The sequence below is a fragment of the Dermacentor silvarum genome, chromosome 6 (genome assembly GCF_013339745.2).
Source record: "Dermacentor silvarum isolate Dsil-2018 chromosome 6, BIME_Dsil_1.4, whole genome shotgun sequence".
NCBI lineage: Eukaryota > Metazoa > Arthropoda > Arachnida > Ixodida > Ixodidae > Dermacentor > Dermacentor silvarum.
The window spans coordinates 99302095-99319676 of record NC_051159.1 but is presented as its reverse complement, the minus strand read 5'-3'; the positions used below and the strand labels follow the sequence as shown (position 1 = coordinate 99319676).

The window sequence follows — 17582 nt, the reverse complement described above, 5'->3', positions numbered from 1 at the left end:
ACAGAATAATGTGTGAGAGATAGGCCAGTTGGTTAACTACATTTGCAGATGGCAGTGCTTTGTTCAGGCAGGGTACATGTCTATGAACACTTAAAAAGTAGACAATTAATATAAACTGTTTCAGAAAGATTCATGTATGTGTCCATAAGAATACGTACACTTATAGAGTTGTTAGAAGATGATAAAGGCTATCATGGTGGCCTTATTCAAATATGAATTTGGTCACATTTTTGTTTAGTTTTTTTCATGTATTTTTCTTTTGACAGATTTTTCATTTACTTAATTTGTTCTTCTTGTGCTTTTTGCTATATTTTCTTTTGCATATCTCTTTTATTAACCTTCCTCTCCTTTTTCTCTAGTTCTTTACGCTGTATCCTTACCATGGCCAAAGGACAGTTCAGGTGTTCACTTAAAAGTGAGGCATTTATATTATGATCCCCACAACCGTTCCTTTTCTCCCTCATTTGTGCAAATAAAGTGCTTTCTCTCTCTCTCTTGTCCTTTTCTGTAAATGCAATAAATATTAGCAACTACTACTAGTCTTAAATTTGTTTCAACCAGTAACGCTAACTTTAGTTATATGCAAAACGTTTTATCTGTGTATATCATATGCTGATACACAACTATCACTGCATAAGCACAAGCAAAATTTTATTAGAAACGAGAAGGTGACCTACAAAATTACAATTCAGCGCTCTTACCTAGCCTACAGTTTGGTGGCTTGCCTTGTTAATGATGAATAATCGGCTGGTTATTAGCAATTTCAGCCATCACATTAAACATCCAAAACACTCAATTACATATTAGAAATTTCCATTTGTCTCCCTGAACATCAGCTGCACAGTTAACACCTGTATTTTTATAATACAAATGAATATACAGTGGAATCTCGTTGATATGATTCTGCATAATAGGTTTTTCTGGATAATATGTTTTTTTCGTTATATACGATTTTTTCTTGTATACAATTATTTTCAGATAATACGATTTTCAGATGATGCGTTTTATTTTATTTTTCCCATGAAGATAGTATCAACGAGATTCCACTGTAATGTGATCTGCAAGTATAAATGAGAATGAGGCACTTGGTCAACATATCAAAACAATTTTTATTACACATGAACAAAAGTGAATGTCAGTTATCAGTCACATATGAATCACAATGTCTTTGTGTGCTGCATTGCATTTTTTTTTGTTTGACCTGCGCTTAACATGGCTGTTTTAATATGCACCACACTTTGAGGTTTTTCACAGTTGTCTTCAGTTATAATTACTCATGCCTCAAAGCTTCATTCTTGCGTTTCTTGCTGCTACCGCGAAATGTGGAGAATGTGAGTGTGGGCCTACCCATCACGCTCATTTCATGAATATCTTCTGATTGAAACTTCATTTTTGCTGTTTGTTTTCCACTGGCGGGCAAGTTCAGGAGTTCTGAAGATGGGTCATGGTCAGGAGATGCTGGAATGAAATAATCTGCACTGTGAGCATTGTGAATTCACACTGTGCTGTAGACTTGTCACATGTTGCACTATATACAATATTGAAGCATCGAAATTTGCAACATGTATGATGTGATGTGAGAAATGCATATGTCCACCATTAACAAAGAAATTCACTTCAATCAATCGATCGATCAATCAATCAAATTCATTTTGTAATGGGAAGCGGTGCACGTTGGAATAAAGGCTCAGCCAAGCTTGAAAGTGCTTTGAAGTGCAGTTAGCTTGGAGGACATCAAATCGTAAAGCACAGTTCTATAAACAGCCACACAAACCTGTTCTGCATTCCGATATCTATGAGAGAAATGCCCGGGGCAATGTTAAAATTTGCACTGCTTGGCAAAAGAAGTATGTGGATCACAGATGTGTTCTTTATGTTACAATAATGCTGGCTCCACAGAGAAATTGTCACAATTAAAGTGGGTAACAAAAGAGAAAAATGCATACCCAGGGACAGTCTTGAATTCAAGATTTTGTTTATATAAAATTAAGCTTAAGCCTTGTAAACCATACAGAGTTTAGAAATAGCATACCCAAGTAGCTTAGCAATTACAAAAGCCCGAACACCATATTGTAGGCCTTTTGCATTCTTTTGTACTCTCTTAGTGTTCTTTTGCATGCCTGGCGGTTCGTGTCCCCTAACTTTGGGTGCCCTATTTCTAAAGCTCTCTTACATCACATCTCTTGAGAATTCCCACAGAATGTTTAAAAGCTTACGCATGCATCCGCTAGCTTACACACATTTGCTGTAGGAAGCTAGCTTCACTACCTACAATGGCCTACAGTGTTTTCTCAGTTACTGACAGCATAAAGTATATTATGGCCTGAAAGATAATGAACAAAGTGTTCATCAGTGAACAATGAATGCAGTTGCCACACTACTCACAAAGAGGCCCGTCCTCGGAGCTAACAGCAGTGCTGACAGGTGGCCACGAAGGATCGGCCATGAGGTCCCGTTCCAACTTCTCATACGGGCGACAAGGTCCCCTCCAGTTACGAAGTCGTGGCATGACAAAGTTAAATAGAAACTGTTGAACCAAGAAAACCTGAAAAACATGGCATGAATGTGTATGCTATATTTTTTGGAAAACTGCCTGCAGTATCGTTATGCAAGAAGGAACATGACAAAAGCTTACCTCCCATAAATATGAAAAAATAAAATTCAGCAGAGAGAGTACGAAAAGAAATGCATGGAACTCATACTGTGGGGCCTCCAAAAACTGTAAGAAAGAGAGCAAGGACAATCTTAAGGGTTTTTCATGTCAACAGGCTACACGTTACAGAAAACTGAAAAAAAAAAAAAAGTGTATCCCATGCTTGTGGATATCAATTTAAGCAAAGCTTCTACATTTGCGAGAGCAACGCTGCTCTAGTTTAAAAATCTGAAAGTAGAGCACACAGTAAAGTTGGACATGTTTTTCACCTTGAGATGCCTCACTCAATGTACACATGCGGTGCTCTGACACCATGGATACAGCCGACCGAAACCAGAGTTTATGACACAGTCGCACACTATGCACTGAACCGAATTCAACTAGTACGAAGTGCTTCTCAAAGATATTTGTTTGCACCTGTAAAATACACAGTCCAATTTCGTAGCTATCTTATCACTGTGTGTTGAGGCAGTATTAACCACGCAGCCTGCTTTTAAAAACTGAAGTCCACATTTATAAGCCTTCCCGAGCATACCACTGCACCAATGCTGCTAAAAAAAGGCCATCAGGAAGAAGCTTTAGCCCAGGGCCTACTCCAATCTCATTCAAATACATGTGAAATGCAGGAATGCTTTTCATTAGACAGCTGTTGAATCAATTTAAATAAAATGTGTTGCATTTAAGTGAGAAAGCTAAATTATAGCAATTACAGGAAACAGAATCGCTACTTTCGGTCACAAGTTATAAAAATTTCCAGAAAATCAATAAATGTGAGATAAATTCATAAATGTGCCGCACACATACAGTGCCCTCAAATTTATGATAATAAAGTAAGTCTGCTTACTACAGTTATCTAGGAATACCCCGCAGAACCAATGGATGTCTAAATATTGTGTAGTTTCTTTGGGACAGTCAATAACAATTGATCTTAGAGAGACACACGCTGCTAGACAGGAACAAGATAGGCTGTTGCTCAACTTTTGCCCACAAACAGTGACCCCGACTTCATGAACACCATAATCGCTGGTGACGAGTCTTGGGTGTATGGGTACGACCCGGAAACCAAATCCCAGTCATCACAGTGGAAGCATTCCATGTCACCAAGACCAAAGAAGGCTCGCCAAGTGCACAGCAACGTCAAAGTGATGCTGACTACTTTCTTCTCCCGCGGTGTGGTACACCACGATTACGCACATCAGGGTCGAACAATCACCAAAGAGTACTACAGGGATGTCCTCCGTCACCTACGTGATGCTGTGCAGCACAAGAGACCGGAGTTCTGGTCAACAGGAAATTGGCGCATCCATCATGACAATGCTCCTGCACATTCCTCGCACTTGATTCAGACTTTTTTGGTGAAAAACGAGGCTCCTGTCTGGCTTCTGGCTGTTTCTCAAATTCAAGAGGCCATTGAAAGGAGCGCGATTTCAGACAAGAGAGGACATTATGGCTGCAACAACAACTGAGCTAAACTCCATTCCGAAAAAGGCCTTCTCAGAATGCTTCCAACAATGGCAGCACTGCTGGGAGAAGTGTGTGGAGTCCCAAGGAGACTACTTTGAGAGTGATTAGGTTTCCAATGCTCCAGTTACGCCAGTTTTTTTTCTTCGGCCAAAGGTCTGATACTTTTCTAACAGACCTCATTGCTGAATATTGCAAAATTTTAAAAAGCAAAATTATCCAGTTCACAACTTCGTAACTCAGCAATGACGCACGATATCAGAACTCCATAAACTGACCTTAATAATACATCTAAAGCACACAAAATTGATGTATCCATACACCTCTCTGAAATATATTGCTAATATGTGAGTGGGACTTTTGCAAAACCCTCAAGAGCATTGTAACAAAATCACGTAAGCTGCAAATTCATATATCAAATTTGTCCGCTTTTGATGCTCGAATGGATGCAGTTTATAAAACTGCAATATCTGTTTCTGGTGCAGAGTGATGGGTTTGTAAACTTCGTGCTTCTAATATTATATTAACTTACCAATATTTGGCAATTAACAAAAAACAAACACCATGGCCTGTGTAAAAATTCTGCTTCCTACAATCACTACAATTTAACTTTCTCTCTTAAATGCACCAATTCACCAATTCACCAATTCAAATCGATCCAGAGGCTGCCTCATAAAAGCATTTCTGTGTTTTGCATGTATTTGAGTAAACGGCATCAGAGTTTGCCCTGTGCTAAGTCTTCCTCTTAAGCTTTAAATGTGACAATATCTACTAATAAACCTTTGCTTGTTTCTTTTGCAACACTAGCACTACTTGGCACCAGAATTCTTCTCAGTATACGCACATGATTGAGATTATTTTCAGGACTAAATTATTATGCAATGGTTATCTCAATGTGTATTCGTGCTTCAGAAAAGTTCATGAACTGAGTAGGGTAGCAAGTTGCACAAGGTATAGTTAATTTTCTGCCTTTCATTCTCTCTCTCTCTCTCTCTTCATGGGCTGACTGCCAGATGGCCGAGTTTTACAATCCATCAATTATCAAAGGAAAAATATTTTTTGCTGGTAGTAGTAAAGAAAATCTTATCCAGATGTTCAGAGAATTGGTCATAATAGGACAAATTTGTATAATGAATATTGGAGCAATTGATTTGAAAAATGAGACAGTACAATCACGACAAAAGTCCCAGCATTTTGGAGGGAACTCCAAACAATGTGATAGCAGGCACTGCAGCAATATCTGAAGTGTTTCACTTACATTAACATACTTTCGTATGAACTCTGCTGGATACAATATGATATACGACACAACAGCAAATTCCATTGCAACAACCATTAGGTACATTTCTGAAAACAAAGAAAGAAACACTAAATTATTATAATTTTTTTTTGCTGAGCATACGTGCCTACAGTACAGGGCAAAGTAACAAACAACTTGCATACTGTTTGATATGATGCTTTTCCTGAAGGGGGGACCAGGAGAGAAAATAACTGCAGCAATCACATAGGACATGCAGTTCACGCTCAAAACTGCAGTGGCCACGTAAGACTGTGGTGGTTTGTGCACCAAGTCCTTGTTAAATACAAAAGGCTTGTACCTGCAAGAGACAGTGGCACCACCATTTATTTTCTTTTTTGCATTTGTCCCAGTTGCCGCGCAAAATACACAATGTATAAATGCAAAGTGGAATAATTAGACTAATTACAGAGCAAGTTTCAGAAGACCACCATAGGTTGTGAAGGCTGCGAGTAGTTGCGCATTGATACTCAGCCGAATAATAGACAAATATAGTTGGAGACACTCCTGTCACTGAGGAATAGGATTGACGAAGCTTTCCTTCACTGCATATTTTCTCACCACAACATGAAGAAATCAACACTGAGAGGTGTTCCACAGCATGTGCAACAAGAAAACCATAGACCATCAAAATAAACCAGTGGTTAGACCTGCCATGAGGGTAGCCTTGGCACTTGGCTCAAGGTCCTCAAGCGACTCTCCTACAGGTTTTGGTCTGGGGTCAATATCTAATTGACTGAGACAAATACAAGCATTAATTAATTCATTCATTAGTGCTTAACTTCACTAGAGTAAACTCAAGTTCACTGGTACATGTTCACTAATGTTCACTGAAGTCCAATAATGCAAGTCCTACTTGCTGTGAGCAGTGTTGCGGAGTTACCACTCCGGAATTGGAATGACCCCGGAATCATTCCACATTTTCGCGACGCCGGAACGGAATGGAAATGAAAAAAAAATTATGGGGTTTTACGTGCCAAAACCACGATCTGATTATGAGGCATGCCATAGTGGAGGACTCCGGAAATTTGGACCACCTGGGGTTCTTTAATGTGCACCTAAATCAAAGTACACGGGTGTTTTCGCATGGAACGGGAATGAAATTAAGTGCCTTTTGCCCGGAATGGAATGGGAATGGAATTACACCTTTTTCCGAAAATAGAGTGCTTTTTTGTCTACGCGCTGTTTTTTGTCAAAATATGCCGAAGAACCAACCAGACCACGTTCAAACATTAGTAAGTCAGGGCGTCGAATTTAACCATAAAGCAATATTTTTACAATGGCTTGGCTGATTACAAGCATGGCACATTTATAAGCGACGCGCCTACTACAATTCTGTCCTTATAGACTGAGTTGCTCCAAGGTTTGTCTCGATTCTTCGTGTAACCGCGGCTCTATGCCCTTGGAACACTACGGCGGCAGCGTACTACCCCCCCCCCCCCCTTCCCCCTTATGCCTTGTGCTTCTTCTTTTTTTTTTTTCACCTCGGTGGCGCCTTCGCCCTGGCCACCTGCTGTCTCCACAACCTTCACTTCTTTGTTTTTGCTTCCGTCGCTGTCGGCGACTAGGACGCATATTCGAAAAAGCGCTTCTCTAAGTTGTGATGCGTATTGACGCTGGCGCGATGTTTGTGTTCACTGTAAACTTTCGTATACCAGCTTGTGTGCCGTCTCACATCGTACTTGCTTGACATGCGTGAGTGCTGATGTGCAGTGCGGCCCAGTGTTTCATATTTGATGCAAAGGCAGGGCAAGGTGCTCGAGCGGTGCACTGTTCCAACTAATACCAGCAGATCTGGAGGGTTCTGTTGCCCAAAAACCAAATCTTAGTTTTCTCCATATTCACAGCTGCTCCAGATGCGTGACAAAACTGCTTAGTGAATATAAGGTCTTCTTGAACACTAGTTTTGTCCGCATAAGAATATGGTATGTCGTCATTTTAGCATTAACACATTTAAGCTTAAACAATATTAAAACATCACAAGCCTTAAAACATGATGACCATGCAAATACTATAGGTAGTGGGAGAACTACCCCTATGGGAATTAGTAGGGTGGTTGTACTGACCGAGATATGTCACCAAGCTACTATCCCTCGACCTTGGTAAAGTGTTTTGCATATTTTTGCAGTTCTTAACGCGTCTGATGACATCAGCTTTATGGTGCGTTCATCAGTAACTCGATAAAACTATGAAGATGCCTTTCCTCCATTGAGGAATTAGAAGAATGGAATTGAGCTGCCCGGCCATTCCCAGAGTCAGAATGGACTAAGTATTTTCATTCCAAGGAATTGGAAGGAAAGGAATTCCGGCAAGTTCTAATTCCTGGGAATGGCATTGCAATAAAACGGAGGCGCCCATTCCACAACACTGGCTGTGAGCAATACTTAAAACTGCCAAACAGCACTGCATGCAATCCTTAACTTGTATGTGAACACATGAAAAATTACACTGCATAACCAAACACATTCAAATAATTGAAATACTTAAATGGTCATCATAACCACAGTTCACATAATGATTACCTAGATTACTGCAATACGTGCTTACCATGGCTGCTGAATGCAGAAGATGTAAGCCACGGTGTGAAATCCAGTTTGTATGATCACAAACGATAATATGGAAAAGATTGATACAATATTTGAAATGCTTTTAGGAGGAGCTCTACTGGTGAGCACAGGATATGGTCCAGTAGTTCCAACTAGAAGAGTAAAAATAAAAGTGGTCCCATCAAACCAACAATGTTAATTGAATTCAGTATTATGTACAGCAACATTCATAACAAGTACTCACATATCATAGGGGGAACAAGACTGATGAATACATCAATGAAAACGTAAGCTCCTTCAGATGGCTTTTGTCCATCCTAAAACAAAGCAAATTTAAATTTGTATGTAAAAGGTGTTAAACTATTAGGCACTTATTTAACTACAAGCTGTTCCTATTATTAGGCACTATAAGTTTTATTCAAAAGAATGTGACCTATTGTTAACAATGGGGTGCTATATGATGAACTATATTGTTAACAAAGGGGGCACTATATGATGCACAGTACCAATACATGTAGGTAAGGTTTCTGCATGCATACACATACTTTTGGCTTCTTTGCTGTTATCCACAGTCCTGAGATCTGCTCACAGCAGAAAGCTTTCAAAACTTTGCCCCTGAGTGGCACAGCAGAGCATGTTTGATACGTTAAAAAAGAAGCAGGAGAAAGGTATTATTGAGGAAACATGTGATCTGAGTGGAATATTTCCAATGTCCTCTATTCCGGCTTTGCAAAACCTGGAAATTGTACGAACTGGGAACTTATCAACTAGGTTTCACAGTTGTTTGGGTCCGAACTGAGGGCCTTTGTGCATCGAAAGAAAGGAAGCACCAAGCTTCGCACTTGTCTCCATATAATCTGATTTACCACGTTATTATGTTGATTTGCTGCTTCTTTTTATTCTAATTTGGCTTGTTTATTTCATTTGTTATCCTATATACATATACCTTTCATGTATTTTACATATGCTGGAACTCGGCACAGCATTTGTTTTTATGCAGTTCTTTTTCTTGCTTTTGCTTATAGTCAACGGTCCTTGTGTTACTCATGTGCTGCCATTGCCCCTTATTACAGAAAACTCAGCAACGGTGAAGAGGTGCATTTATCAAAGGTGCATTCGTAAACCTCCGCTCACCCAAAATAAAAAGAGCGCTCCCACCAGAAGCACGAAACAGTAGCAGACCATGTAACGGAAGGCTCCAAATGTTGCAGCAAGTGTTGCCCGGCCTTCCCTACGAGCATTGAAAAGAATAAAGACATCGCCAAGAAAACATACAAAGAAAGCAGTTAATTTTAAGAAAAAAAAAAAAACAGCATAAAGACGTAGATGGAAGCTTGTTGTACAACATGGAATCATGCTACCATGTGCATGTGGTGATCCTGTCCAGGCTTGCTTGTAATGGTACTGAACGGAAAGCTGGAATCTATGAATTTGTTCTTGCTAGCTCACTCATTAAAATTTACTAGTCTACATGGAAATACTGTCAGCTGGAATAGTGTGCTGTCTTTGCACTATCAATTGTGTTTCTGTTAGAAAGCTTTCCAAATACTCATGTCAAGCACTGTTGCTACATCATACACCCGAAAGATGATAAGAGTTGCACCCATGATTACAGTAATATACCAAATGATTGCAGTAGTGCCCCACCCTCCTTAAAATTCGGACATATAATTCTTACCATGCACTCTAACTGTCTTAGTAAGCGCAATATATTTAGATAAAAGAGACTGTCATTCTTTATTAAATGCATAGTGCTCAAGGCAGCATATGTACAGGTGTTTGAATGCCAAATTTTACATATGGTAACAGGTTTCGCCGTTTCTTATCTAGTTTACTGTACACAGTTTCACTAGAGCAGACAAGCAAGAACTCTTCAATGAAACCATAAGAAAGCATCACAATTCAACTAAAGGACTTACTCTGATGTTGTACCAAACTGCACAACCACAACAACATTACTCGTATTGCTATCACTAGTTCCACTATCAATATAAAAAGATGAATAGCCAATCTTATAAACATCTTTTTCTTCCTCATTAGTATTATAAACATCAAAAATGTGAGAACAGAGCTGGCACATGAATCAAGTGTCCTCACCTTATCACATCAATCATGCACTGGATGTTTTGACGTTGAGCGGTGAAAGGGGACGCCACGGATGCCTCAGCCACGGAAAGGGAGACACCAGCATGAGCTGCCTTGAGCGCTCCACAGTCATTGGCACCATCCCCACACATGCCAACCTGGTGCCTGAAAGCAGCCAGCACATATGTTACATTACATGAATGCAGGACTGTAGGAATGCACGAAAGCTGGATGAAAAATGAAGCATAACGTACACATAGTATGAACCCTATTGCAAAGGAAGTAACTCAGCCACTGCAAAGAACGGCCAATTAGCCTTTATATATATATATATATATATATATATATATATATATATATATATATATATATATATATATATATATATATATATATTTTTTTTAATTACCGTTATTAAAGTCTACTTTTCGCAAGTCTCGCATGGCATATGCATCCTTTAGTGATTAAGTGCATTCTGTTGTATGGACTGCCATATGCACCCAAGTTAATTTTGTTTCGCATAGAAATAGATACATAACAGTACCTGTAATGAATGTTCCATGCCCTGCACTTTTATTGGATTGTGTTAACACTGTATGTAATAACTCTGTGTCAATTAGATTGTGTTCTGCATGCTTTATCATCACATTTCGCACTGTTGTTGTTACTATGAGAGGGTTTCAGTTGGCCGTTCTCACCCTGTAACTGCTCAGACAGCAAAGAATATCAGTAAATGAACAAATAAATAAAAAGTTGTCCAGACAAAATCTCACAGCCTACACTAGAGTGTTTCACAAGTGCATACACTAATGTACAGCTATCGCATGTGCAGCTGTCTAAAGAGGAACGTCCCAATTTTCTAAAAATGTCCCAATAGTAGTGTTGGCTGCCAGTTCATGAATACCAAGCAATGTAGTACACCTGGTTGCTGCAAACTTAGCTGCCCTGATCTGCATTGAATTTACATTAAAGGCATGCCAGAATTTTGCGGGTTGTCCCCAATTGCCATTTTCGTGGCTGCCCATTCAGTGTAACTAGCTTCCCAATTTATCTATGTGGTGGAGAAGGTGGTCAAAGTAAGGAATAGACAACGGTAGTACTAGTGACAGTTATGGAGGAAAACAGGGAACCATCAAGACAAAATGCGGCTGATGATGTGGGAAGCACATATATACATAACAGAAAACATCATAAAAAGAAATGTGTGTCTTTTGAAGACACACATTGTGCGCTGGTATCAGGATCAGCCCACCCACACCTTTGATAATGCTACCTCCAGGATTGGCAGCCCACCAATCAAAGATGCCCTGATCTCAATTTCATGCATACTTCGTGCAGCCAAGAAACATGACTGGTGTGGCAGCTCCCACATAAAATACTACAAGTTATCAAATCAGGGCTGACAGTACTTTACCCAACATCCTGCAGAGCCTCAACGAGTTGCAACTTTTGCTCAGGTAGCATCCTGGCAAACACTTTGCCTTTGTGAACAAGCTGAAAACAAACAAAAAAGAAGGAAGTATATAAAGAATTAAAAAAGAAAGCAAAGCCTTTTGGTTAATGTAATGCCAGTTACCTTAGGGCAAAACCATCAAAATCCAGTGTAGCTCAAAATGACTGCACCTGTCACATTATTAATTGAATATTTAAAGCAATTCATGACGTGACAGTGTTTCTGACTTTCTGTTTCACTTGCACTGAATGCTGCGCATTATCCTTGATTTAGGAGTGCATTCTTGTACCATGTTTTTCATTTCATTGAGCTGTTACAAATCACAGACACATTTATAGCTTCTGTGAGAAGCAAAATAAGAAAAAAGAGAGAGGAATAAAAGAGCAACAATGTAATTTTACATACCGAGGTATCGTATAGTAATGCACATTCAAGCACTCCATGGTTCTAAGGGTTTTCAAACAGCCTTAAATCATACCATTATGTATAAGTTTTAAATTGAAATTGAAATTGTTTATTTGCCATCCTGTAGATTTACAGATGGGGGGACTGTAGAAAAAAAGCTATACATCAACAGCTTGACGAGTCTACAATCCCTGTTTCTGCAGGGAGGCAGCATAACATATGCGCACATACATATACATACATATTATAGCTGTATACATAACTTCACTGACATGTTTCTCAAGAAACAAATGCAAAAAACACAGATACATAACGCTACTGGATATTACATCAAAACCGTATACATAAGTTTCAGTTCCTTGGATGAACAACTGATTTGAACAACTGATTTTAAGAACACCTTTACTATCTTCGGAAAATGTGGTGGCTCAGTAGCTTTTGCATTCTCCTGCCGAGCAAGACATCATGGGGTTGATTTCCAGCCACTGTAGTCATATTCTGATAGGGCAGAATGCACAAATGCTTGTGATTAGTGCTTTTAGTGCACGTTAAAGAACTTATGGTAGTTTAAATTAATCTGGAGCTCTCCAATACGGTGTACTTCATAGCACAGTGTGGTTTCGGGACATTAAACCCCGCAATGAATATATTTATTTTGGGTGCCTGGAATCTGGAGGAAAATAAGCGCGTAAGTTTGAGTTAGCATGGTATGTTAATGAAATTTTGCTAACTTTGTACGTATAAGAATGTACAAGATTTTAACATTTTTCCTAGAAAGAATTTGAGATATACTATAGCACAACTTTAAGAAATCCATTTATTAAGGGAATCAAACAAAAAAAAAAAAGGAAGAAAGAAGAAGAAGGGCGACAGGGGTTCTCACCTTCCTAAAGAGAGTCTTGTCATGCATCCGAATGAGGTTAAATGTTCTACCATCAGCTGCCAAATGGTAATTGCAGTCTGAAAGTAGTGGCACAGCAATATCCTGAAAATAAACACAACAATATTCCTTGTTTGCCCAAGTGTAATTAAGTCACAAAGTAATTTAGCCTCTGCAAGACCACTCTTAAAGTCGACTGGCTCTCTGCACCATATGACAGATCACGTACAGGTGATACACAGTGATGTCATAGTGGCTGCCATAATGTCGCACAGCTGGCATGCGACAAGCTAATGATTCTGCAGAAGTTGAGAGCAGGACAACAAAAAACAATACTATAGCATTCACGAGCATCATGTAAATATAGTCCCTATAGTAATGTTTCAAGACACTAACAGTAAGCTGGGAAAATAAAAACGAAATGCAAGAGTATATTCAGTAGTTTATAAGCAGCTATAAATATGTTGGAAAGCAGATGCAGCGCCTCTGCTAATTCAAAAAGTAATATAAAAGGCCTGCTGTAATGAAGCATGGGAAATTTACTATTAAATCGCGTTACCCCAAAATTTGACTCATCCTTTATATAAAGAAATTTCTAAGCTCTTGTGTCTCACTTCTCGTGCATAGGCCTACGACATACCGAAAGAAACTGACTCTTCCCACCAATGCGTGAACAAAATGTAGTGATGATAGCCAAGGATGTGTTTGTGATTTCTCCATGGCAAGGCATATTCCATCTCAGCAGACTGTTTGCAGGACACCAGTGCAAGTGTAGTGGGTGATGTCTCGCCAGTTGCAGCGCCTGCATCTCGGACCTCTACCATCCTCTTCCGTTATAACTCACATGAGCTGCCATGTACACAAAACCTACGGTTCATAGCTCATGGGCATTTGCGACTGTGCCAGCAATTTTCAAACCTCTGCCACAATGCTTGTAATGCATCAGAGTAATCTCTACAGCCACACAAACAAGCCATTTATTGTGCTAAAATCTCTTTTCAAACTTTTATAAGCATGCTTTCATCTTCTATAAGTGTTAAGATTCTTGTTAAGTTAGAACACAATTTTAGAAGTGCCAAGGCTCCAGGTGAAACGTTTTCATTATATGTCTTGTTTTTCATACTTCATACTTCATATGATGACATCCATGGACTGACAGACTCACTGAGGAGCCGCTGTGATGTGTTAACAAGCTACAAGCCAGCTAAAGTTGTATTTAAATCCATCAAAACAAAAATTCCTTTAATAGCAGTCACAAGTTGTGCTTCCGTAGCCTAGGAGGCCAGATCACTTTTGTATTACTATGTGTAATTCCCATTGTCACAGTGAGTATACTAGACATTGCATTCAGCGCTTGAACCCACAGGGAAGTATACTGTTGACAAAATGTTGCTCTTAATAGAGAACAAATTTTGTAATGGTTACGGACACCAATTGATCACCAAACAATGATCACAAACTAAAACACTGATTAAGAGACTTCAGAGCATGGCATAAAATCTATAAACGCAACCATATTGTAGCATTTTCTCGTAGTTATCATGTCAAACAGAAGGATCAAAAGCAGTCTGCTGGTGGAGTGTCAAAAACGGAAGCTAATGTCGTGAACGTAGGGCATGCTACAGTAGAGTGAAGGCATGCATCAAAGAAGTCTAACTCATTGTCAAGTTTACTGGCCCCAGCAAACACCAAAAACAGGCTTGCATTCAAGATATGGCAACATGAGGTTACTTTCAGAGTCATAAGACACAACAGGCACTGTATACAGTGGTGATGATTCTGTGTATAAACACATGCACAGTTGAGGATAAAATTTTGTGAAGCATGAGTGCTGTGAGAAAGCTGAATTTCATTTGTACCAATGCACACAACCAGGAACAGATGAACTGGTGTGTTAAGGTACTTCCATGCCAAGCTTCAGGCTACAATCTCTGATTACAGGTTAGATGCATAAACTGTGAAGAAATTCTATTCCTTCTCTGCAACACTGGTCCACAAAGTTTTGTACTCATACGTACTATCGACCAAAAAAGTTAGGGACCACGGGATCTCAGAAAATGCTAAATATCCAAGCAGCCTTTAAAAGTAGCCAGTAAAACCGCACATCACAATGTTGTTCGCATATACCAGTAGAGGCTGGAAATGGGAATACCAGGCTGCGTTTTGAGGATGTGGAGATATTCAGCTTTTTGTCAGATCCCTTGGTACAGAAAATTTTTTGGTCGATAATACGTAAAGACAATCAGCAATTGTTACTTAGCTTACATCTGCTGATGCTTTATAGGAAAGGGGAATCTTTTCACTCAGGCCAGGCAGCTTGATGTAGCTGTAGACAGCTTTTATGGTTCCATGCTGAGCAGCTTCAGCTTCAACTTGAATGACTGCATCAGTTTCCGTTATCATGTTGCAATCCCTGGCCACTGCCACGGCTGTCAACAGGTTGTCTCCTGAAAAGCCACAAAATGGAAAGAAAGCAGATTGCACAAGTTGATACGAGCAAGATCTACTCTGCAGTGAAGCGTCTAAATGCTTTGGACTCTTTGGACAGACGTGTGGCAGTCTGAAAAAATCAGGCAAGTTTGCACTCGGTCGCGCAAATCTTAGGCACAGAGAAGCTTACTGGCTGCTACTGCTAGGTATGAACGTGGTTGCTGCTAGGTCTTAACTTGGTTTAACTTAAATATGCATGTAGGAAGGTATTCTCGAGCGATCATTTTCAGAGGTACCTTTGCCTTTTGCGACATTTCACGTGACTAGCACTGTACGCATGGACGCATGGAACAGAAGTACGAGCGACAGCGCTCCTGGCATGCCACAAACACAGGCAGGCTAACCAAGTTTGGTACAGTGCCAAGAACGCTGTCGCTTGCCGACGCCGAACGCATTGGTGACATTTCGCGTGACTAGCGCTAGACGTGTTGGCGCCTACGAGCGACAGCGTTCCTGGCATGCCACAAATGCAGGCAGGCTAACCAAGGTTGGCACAGTGCCAAGAACGCTGCTGCTTGCCGACACCGAATGCGTTGGAGGCTAGCCGCTTGATATCAATCGGCCAGCTTCGCTGTGTCTTGAGCTTTGTGCGGCCTAGTGTAAGCTTTCGGCTTTTTTTTTTCTCCTGGCTCAGCGCGCTGCGGAGAGAAGAGAGGCAGAGGTCGGGAGGGCAGGAAGCTGGCGAGGAGGAGACCGCGTGCGCATGCCCGCGGTCTCCTCCTCCTTAGGGTTGCCATGGCTACCACGGCTACGCACCACAAATTACGACTGGATTAAACAGCTTTGCTGTTAAAAACACATGCAGTGGCATGCTTGGAGTCTGCCACTTTAGATGAGCACGGTTTTTGGACAAATTCATCATAGCAATGGGCTGCATAAAAAGCATGGAAGGACAAGATGCACAGTTCAGTACTTGTTGCTTGTCTGATCAGCATGCACGATTATCAGACACTGGAATCAAGCTGAAATCCCTCAGTGGTCACTTTGCAAGTGCCAGGTTTTCCACGTTGATTCCCTCCTGTTCTTTCTTTTTTTTTTAACACGAAAGTGTTTTATGCCGGGGTCCACCAAGACTTCACTGACGTATTTCCGTCACGGATATGACGTTCTTACAATGTACACGAACATAATACAAAGAAAGAAACCAGAAGAAAAAGTTCCACAAACATGCAAAATTTGGAAATCGAACCCACGACCTCTCGGTCCGCGACGATAGATCGCCGAGCGTTTAACCCATTGCGCCACAAACGCATTTGCAGAGAGCTACACAGACGCGCCTTATATATCTAACACTCCTCCGTGTACCCGCGCTCTTGCTCGGGGCGGTGCCGCCGCCTACGAGCAGAAAAGAGAAGTACTGCATTATGACACTAACGCGCACCGACAGTGAACGCTTCGGTGGTCTCAGCACTACGACGCCTCGATGCCAGCATTCGAAGGGACGCTGGCATCAAGAAGCATTACCAACGCCACCTAGGTGGCGTTCACCGTACTCAGCACAGCGGAGCGTGGCCTCCGCAATTAGCTCTGAAAATGTTTCTGAAGTTGATCGCGGAGGCTGCAATTACGACGCGCTGTAAGCGCTGATTTGACTCGGTGACGATTCAGTTACGTGCTTTGTCTTGCGCGTTGTATTAGTGTGTCAGTTACGTGCTTCGTCTTTCGCGTTGTGCTAGCGTGTGCAGCGTAGTGCAGCTTCCATATGCACGACGGTTGCTCATGGTCATCGACGTTGGTAGTCGTGATGGAGGAGACGTGCCACCAGGCGTCAGCGTGGGTGCATCAACGCCTAAGGGCGCTTTAGCCACAAAACACCAATAGACATTATATATCAATGTGCAATAAACATTACACTACTTCTGTGAAGACACGTTTCACTTTCGTGTTCTATACCGATTCCTATATAAGAGGGATCAACCACCTTTTTTTCATAAGTGGGTATATAATGTTAGGGGTAGTCATGTTGGCAGAGTCACTGCCCCTGAAACTCCTCCAATAATTTCTGAGCATTTCCATCCCTCCAAAACTTTCAAGTCCTTGAGAATGATACTTCACGGTTTCAAAGGCCTGTATACATGGACCTTGATAAGATGTGAAGCCATAAAGTGAACAGTTATACTGGATTTTCCAATCACAATCACAAGTAGTAGCAGCTACATTTTGTTTGTTTGTATTGACTCTAACTTCATGTATGGTAATGACCTTGTCCAGTTGGTACAGCTGGTCCAACTAAATATTAAGTTATAATTCTGGAAAGCTGCTGATATGCCAGGATAAAAAAGTGCAGATAAAAAGCAAGAGCTCATAGCATA

The 17582-nt window shown here is 40.6% G+C and overlaps 1 protein-coding gene across 1 annotated transcript in view; it reads right to left on the bottom strand.

The window, feature by feature from the left end:
• Positions 1–1091: 1091 nt before the first annotated feature.
• The window catches only part of LOC119455762 (polyamine-transporting ATPase 13A3-like), a 41010-nt gene continuing 24519 nt past the window's right edge, over positions 1092–17582 (bottom strand). Inside the window, 12 exon segments of the mRNA XM_037717220.2 lie at positions 1092–1458; positions 2386–2545; positions 2636–2719; positions 5373–5461; positions 5558–5712; positions 7959–8109; positions 8202–8274; positions 9092–9188; positions 10055–10207; positions 11457–11536; positions 12784–12885; positions 15046–15227. Of these exon segments, the coding sequence (XP_037573148.1) occupies positions 1271–1458; positions 2386–2545; positions 2636–2719; positions 5373–5461; positions 5558–5712; positions 7959–8109; positions 8202–8274; positions 9092–9188; positions 10055–10207; positions 11457–11536; positions 12784–12885; positions 15046–15227 (1514 nt within the window). The 3' untranslated portion in view covers positions 1092–1270.